Below are 7,445 nucleotides of genomic sequence, written 5' to 3'. Positions count from 1 at the left end.
ATGCTAGTGTGCCACTTGAGTTTGTCCCCTCACTTTGATCGCTTATATATTTTATTTATTTATTTATTTATTTATTATTATTATTATTATTATTATTTACTTAATGATTAAAAAAATGAATTTTAGTATATTGGTAAAAAAAAATTAAATATTTAAATATGTTAAAAAATATATGAAAAATAAAAAAATAAATTTGTGTTAAGTGGCATGCCTAACGGCAGCCTAGCACTACTCATTTATAATACTTTCCAAATATTGGAAGCATTGATCAGCACGAGCACAAATTCATAGGAAAAGTAAACTTGAAAAACACATCTACAGAATAGCAGATAGAATATCACGTTGAAAGGTACCAACATTATAAGTTGCTGATGATAGAGCCACAAATTTGAAAGTTCCCATCGATATCTCGGTCAGCACGGTTTCAGTTCTCTTCTTTCTCTGTATTTTTTTTAAGGTTTCACTTTTAAGTATACTTGCTGATGATAGGGCCTCGCATGAAAGCTCCGACAGTATCAACTTCAATTTTGTTAAAAAAATAATGAAGGACAATTTCTTCTTCACAGCAGAAAGAAAAAGTTGAACTGAAAAACACAAATTAAAAGTAATGACAATATGTCCGATCAAGTACCTGCTTCTCTAAATTCCAATCCTAAGATTTCTAGGCAAATACCCTGCAAACTCCTAAGGAAATGCATCAGTCCCAGGGTGTGCGTTAGACATGGACCTTCCCTGAAAAATCTCTCGAGAACCAAAAAAAAAAAAAAAGGAATTTAGAGCGCTTTTTTTTCTTTGTTTAGAACAAAAAAGAAAAAGGAAAAGAAAAAAGAAAAAACTTGTCCACACTTCTTGTCATCCTAAAGTGATCCTGAAAATACAACAGCGACCAAGTCACCGAGAGGCTCCAATCGTCCAACATCATTGACATTCCGGTAACAGTTTGCAGGTTGGACAATACCATTTTCCTCTGAATCTCGTCTCTGGTGTCAGCCCCACACACGTGTAATGGAACCATTCGCCTCCTTGGCACTGTCAACTTACAAAACGTTAGCTAATTCACCAACTAACATCGAGAACACCATAATTTCCTTTATAAGCAGTATCGAGAACACAATGATGGCGGCATATAAACTATTATTTTTTTTTATAGGTTTTCTTTTGGGGTAACGATGCGTGACACCCAGGCAGACATGGCATATAAACCATAAACTGGTAAAATTCCCTGCCATATATAATCATAGATAAGAAGCTCAACAAACACTCATTACACTCCTCATTCAAGATCCCGCTACAGAAATATGCTTTTACATTCTCATGAGAGAATTTTAGAAAAAATCCTTGGGGTCTGCTCCTCTTTCAAACTTATCTCTAAAATAAAAAGCAAAACAAAAACAAAAAGGTTCAAAACAATCCCTGCAGTTCGTACCACCTACTTGAAAGAGTTTCATCCATCTCCATTTCTTTAATTTACTACCGAAAATTACCATGTGGCAATCACTTATAATGTCAAGACCAATTGTGTCAATACATGCATCACAAATTCACAATCAGCTTTAAAAAAATATATATATATGTCCACATGCCACTTCAACAAAAATGTTTAAAAAATATGGCAAAAAAAAAAAAGAGATCTCCAATAATTGAAAAAAAAGGATGAACTAAACTCAGAAAAGAAACACAGAAACAAAAATATAAACTTAAATAACTAAAAAAAAAACATAATAACCTAAATTAAAAAATAAAAATAAAACACTAAAAACTGCAAAAATGAAATTAAAAAAAAAACTTTAAATACTTAAAATTAAAAATACAAAAGTAAGTATGAAAAACACTTGGGCCCCATTTGGATAATGAAAGTATTTCATCTCATCATTACAACTTTATCAAATTCTCACACAAAATATAAGAAACAATTCAAGTTTTTCAACTCTTAAAAAAAAAAACAATATTAAAAAAAATATATTTTAACAATATTTTATTCAACTTTCATCTAAAACCATCTCATCTCATCTCACTATCAAACTGCACCTTAGTGAATTGAGATGAGTTGAGATGAAAGTTGAATAAAATATTGTTAAAATATTATTTTTTAATATTATTATTGTTTTAGAATTTGAAAAAGTTGAATTATTTATTATATTTTGTATCGGAATTTGATAAAGTTGTAATGACGAGATGAGATGAAACACTTATTGTATCGAAACGGGACCTTAAAATTAAAAAAATAATAATAATGGGGATAAGTAAAGGGATAATCATCAAACTTTTTTTTAACCCAACAAACTAGCTTGAAATATGGGCAAAATAAATTAGAAAAAAATAGGGGTAACACCCTAGGACCAATACAGTAATTGTTCATACAAGTAGAAAATGCCGCCAACATTCCTCGTACAAAGAAAAACAATCCACAAACTACAAGGTGTCAGTTTTCAGATATCCCAAGCTCCTTTCATTTTACACAGGCGCCAATAGTGGTATTAAAACATAAATCTAAAGAGAATTGGTTTAGCAGGGTTCTGCAAAATTTTTAAAGAAGTCATAGGTTTTGTATCCCATGCACTGGTGCCATCTAAACAAAAGAAGCCTTAAAAAAAATCATAACCAGATAGCCTGAGAAACATAAAATAAGGCAACGAAAATAAGACTCACGTTTTCATTGTCACAAGCAATCATATCTCCAAATGACACCTAAAAGATCCAGATAATTATAGCACATCAGTAAATGAACCAAAGCTGCTAAAATAAATCACAAAACAATCTCCAAAAGAACTTTCAATTTGAAAGTAAAATTTAAAAGGATGTAACATAGAAGTCAGGACCTGATGACAAACACAGTAGGTAGGTTCGTTTGGATCAATAGGTTGATCGACATCGACTGGGGCAGAAAATTCCTTTTTATGACTTCCTGGAGGAGGCATGAGCTCGAAATCCCTATCACGCTCCCGATCCCACTCCCTCTCCCTGTAATCCATCCTTTTTGATTGAGGTGTTACATAGAAAGGCTTGCGTTTTTCACTTTTAGGGACTATAGGTAGTGGGGGAAGAATTGCTGGTTCATCTGGAGCTATTTTTCCCTCTAAAGCAAATTGAAAAAGATGAAAAGAAAAGAAACATAAGGTACGTAACCAACTTTGCCTCTTCCTAAGCAGATAATTTTGTGCAAAAAGAAGTGGATGCATTGGTTCTTTGGGGTTTTTTTATGTGCTACCAGTCAAATAACCTTCTAATGGTTTCCTACTGAGATTATAATTCTTTCAAACTCATAGAAGACTTGATAGAAGATAACATTGAAGTTTACCTACCTTGCTTCAGATCTTCAGCAAAGTTGTTCAGGTCCTCATCAAGTCTTTTTACATGGCTATCTATCTGAAGCAAATGAAAAATGCAAAATATATGATACTATGTAAGCTCTAGTGATAGAGGAGGGTGTTCAAAACCCATAATATATATATATTTTTTTTATATAAGCAAACAATTGTATTAATAGAATAGGCATAACTCATGTACACAAGATGGTATACAAGAGAAAACACCTATATAGGAAGGAGAAAAGGAAACAAGAAGATCATGCAAGTCCAAGCCATTAAAATCTATAGCCATGGCCCATAGGAATAACGTTCTAACAAAAAAAGATCTAAGATCCTCAAATGATCGCTTCTTGTCTTCGAACGTCCTATCATTCCGCTCTTGCCATAAGCACCATAGAATGCAAATAGGAACCATCTTCCACACGATTTTGATTTGTGGAATACCTCCTAGATTTGTCCAACAAGCCAAGAGCACCTCCACTGTGGCGGGCATAACCCACGCTACCTCTAATCTGCTGAACACCTCAACCCATAACGCTCTAGCAACATCACAATGCAATAGACGATGATCCACAATTTCACCGCTCTTCTTGCACATGCAGCACCAGTCTAATATGGTCACCCCACATTTTTGCACATTATCCGTCGTCAAGATCTTTCCCAATGAAGCTATCCTTGCAAAGAAAGTTGCTTTGGGAGGCACCTTATTACACCAGATCCTCTTCCATGGAAACTGAGTGTTCTGCACCTATGTGAGAGACTTATAGAACGATCAAACCAAGAATGTGTCTTTACCTGCCGGTACCCACCACAACTTATCATTTCCTTGGATGCTCGGTCTCACAGAATACAGAAGTCGAAAGAACTTCTCAAAACTACCAACCTCCCACTCTTGAGCTGCCCTGTTAAAGATTATGTTCCACTATATTTGATCCTCAACTATCACCATAAAATCAACCACTCAAGCTTCTTTCTCACATGTCATCCTGAATACTGAAGGGAATAAATCTTTGAGTGTATTATTTCCACACCATATGTCACTGCAAAATTCTATTCTAGAACCATCTCCCAACACAAGTCTAGTGTGACGAGAGAACACCTCCCATCCCCGACTAATATGCTTCCACGTCCCCACTTTGTGAGGCCCATTTACCTCTTTACTACTCCAATCCCCCCCCCCCCCCTCACACTTTCATATTTATAATCAATTACCAACTTCCATAGAGCTTCCAGTTCCGTGTTATATTGCCACAACCATTTCCCAAGTAATGCCCTATTGAAAGTCTTTAAATTTCTAATACCCAACCCTCCCATGGGAAGTGGGGAACATACCTTAGTCCATTTGACTAGATGGAATTTAAAGTCATCCCCCATGCCACTCCAAAGGAAGTCTCTGTACAGTTTCTCAATATGGGTCGCTACACTTGCTGGAATTGGGAATCCGCCTAAGGCGGGGCCCCTGTCCGTGTGCTGGAGTGTAGGGGCGAACCCTTGGTCCGTCTGCCCCCTATCCACCGCCCATGACCCCACAACCGGAATGGAAAAAAATAAACAAATAACACAAATAAACAAAATGACACAAAAAAACCACAAAAATAAACAAAATACAAATCAAATCCACAACACAATTTCTATCCAATGATTTGAATCAGAAACAACCAAAAAAAACCTAAACTAGTAAAAAAAAATCACGGACTCGAGGAGGAGGAGGAGGAATCGAGGAGGAGCCGAGGAGGATGATGACGAGTAGAGGACGGCGGAAGAGGGGAGGGAAGAGAAGAATTTGTGGGAGGGAGAGGGATTTTGGGTTAACTTCACATCCTCCCCCCCCCTCCCCTCCCCTCCCCTCAAAAATCGACACCGTTTCGGCGATTGTTTAAAAAAAAAAATTATTACCAAAATGACATCGTTTTGGTAACGAAATTTCTTTATATATGTATATATATATATATATATATATATGTTTTAGGCTAGGCTTAAGCCCAGCCCAGGGGGCGGGGTTGCCCACGCCACCCAGGCAGGGCTGGGGCGGTGGACAGAGGGGTGGCAGGGGCGGAGCCCTGCCGCCGCCCAGCCCTATTTGTAATGATGTAGTGGCCTTTTTAATTTAAGGGCACGTTTGGATTCGCAAGTCATCTCAGCTCATCTCAATTTATCTCACTATTATTCATTACTATTCAACAACTTTAACCCACAAATCTCACTACTATTCACAACTTATCTCATTACTATTCACAATCCATCTCAACTCATCTCAGCTCATCTCAAGTCATCTTCGAATCCAAACGTCTCCTAAGAAAGCTCTAGAGAAAACCTTTACAATCCCTTCTATTATTTACTTTTATACTTATGAGCACAGCAATCCAAGTTCCAACAAACCTTTAGCCCGAAACACGTATAGTCCAATTGTCATTCCTATTTCTATATCTGATACCATATGTTCAAAAATACCTACAACTACAAGTAAAGCAAAATCGTTGACACTATCTTGAACCAGCGACATTCCAAGTATGCAAAGAAGAGCAAGAAACCTTCGCTCATCAAAAGCCAATGGAATATAAAAAATTGCCCACCAATTAAAGAGAAGAACGATAAAATTGAAGAAACCGCAAGGCACAATACAAAACCATTAACAATAAAATAAGCTTACCAGGTCATAAGCTTGCCGTGCTAACAAAACCTTCTCGGTGCATAAACTCAATGCATTATCCTGACTCGAATCGATATCCTTTAGCATTTTCTCGATTGCCACCTCGTCTTCTTGACTATTATTATTGTTATTGTAATAGTAAGAACAGCTGTTATTACTATTACCTTTCTTTGAGCTCTGTGAAGCCAGTCCCAAGCAGTACTTCGTCTGCTGCCCCGTCTGGTTTATCATCGCTTTCACCCCCAAATAATAAAATAAAATAATTTCACTCAGAAACACAAACACAAAAAAACAAGTGCTTGATCTATTGACGATTTTGAAGAAATTGGGGCATTACATTGGGAGCGTTCATCGAGTTCTCGGATGGTATTAAGAAGCCTCTGAAGCTCGGCGGGTAAAGTGCTTGCGTCTGCAGAAATTTCAAATTTTAGGTTTTTAGCCGAATGAATTTGGGAAAAAATTATGGAGAAAAGATTAGAGGGGTTTCAGAGAAGCTTACACTCTAAGTAGTCGTCAACGTACACCCCGGTTCGCGCAATTGCCATTTCCTCCTATTCTACTTGTTCTCCTTCTGGGGTATTTCTGCAGGGTCAGGAAGTTTAACCAAGGGGATAAACGACAACGAAATACCTAAAATCCGGATCACGTTTTACACCCCCAGACGAGAGCTTCCCCGTTATGGATTTGGATCCCTCTTATTAATTGAGCATTTAATTCTTGTCCATAAATTCACTTTACCAGCTATAATTTTTTTTTTTTTTTATAGGTAAAACTTATATAATACGTCTATCTACTTCTAGCTTATATTTTAAAATTCCAATTATAATAATACACTTCTTCATTTTAATTTTTCAGCTCTGCTACTGACCAACAAAATCGTGGGAGAATCGACTAAGCCACATTAGTTGATATATTAAAAAAAAAAAAGACGAAACGGGAAGGAAGGTAAATTTAAATTTTAGAAGAAGAAGAAATCATCTCTCTCTCATTATGTTTCTATATCCCTTTTGTACTTGCAAGTCACACTGTCCAACCCTTCCGGTCTGACGACTATTTGTAAGCTTCATTGATCTCCTCCCTCCCACAATTCCGCAATGCTTAAACCCAATTTTGGGTTCAAAAGATCTAAGCTGCATTTCCTCCTTCCAACCAACATCACCGTCTTGCTATGCATTTAGGTTTGGCATTGCGACAATGAGTCATTCCTCTCTCTCTCTGCCTCCCCACCTAGGCCGCTAGCCACCCTTTTTCCCCTCCGTTCCTCCGTCCGAAACACAGCCCTATACTAATAGGAGTTGTTGGATTTAGAAATTATGAACTTGTTATGTGTGCCTCTATTGGGGAGGTTGGAATTTGTTGTGATGGTTCTCTATTGTAATCGCGTGCCTATGTGGTAGGAGTTGTGAATTTAATAAATGTGGGCGAGTTGCAAATTTATTGTGATGGTTCTCTATTGTGGTTGTGTGGCTCAATGATGGGAGTTGTGA

General features: G+C 36.9%; 1 protein-coding gene across 3 annotated transcripts; it reads right to left on the bottom strand.

Moving 5' to 3' along the window:
- Positions 1-572: 572 nt before the first annotated feature.
- Positions 573-6,657, bottom strand: LOC109010563 (PHD finger protein ING2-like). 3 transcript variants are annotated; one of them, XR_004801266.1, is made up of 8 exons: positions 6,458-6,657; positions 6,296-6,367; positions 5,959-6,191; positions 3,303-3,366; positions 2,820-3,076; positions 2,650-2,688; positions 847-1,029; positions 573-741 (listed from the first exon to the last, which is right to left on the bottom strand). XR_004801266.1 is itself a non-coding variant. In XM_018991429.2 (7 exons), exons 1-7 carry the CDS (start codon positions 6,501-6,503, stop codon positions 919-921), a joined length of 822 nt encoding a protein of 273 aa, XP_018846974.1. In that variant the 5' UTR covers positions 6,504-6,657; the 3' UTR covers positions 573-918. The 3 variants fall into 3 exon arrangements, 1 of the variants encoding a protein (XP_018846974.1); XR_004801267.1 differs by having other exon boundaries at positions 573-732; XM_018991429.2 differs by having other exon boundaries at positions 573-1,029.
- Between the last annotated feature and the right edge of the window lie 788 nt (positions 6,658-7,445).

The sequence above is a fragment of the Juglans regia genome, chromosome 4 (genome assembly GCF_001411555.2).
Source record: "Juglans regia cultivar Chandler chromosome 4, Walnut 2.0, whole genome shotgun sequence".
Classification (NCBI taxonomy): Eukaryota; Viridiplantae; Streptophyta; class Magnoliopsida; order Fagales; family Juglandaceae; genus Juglans; species Juglans regia.
The sequence above is the reverse complement of the archived record's forward strand: the minus strand, read 5'-3'. Positions and strand labels throughout refer to the sequence as shown.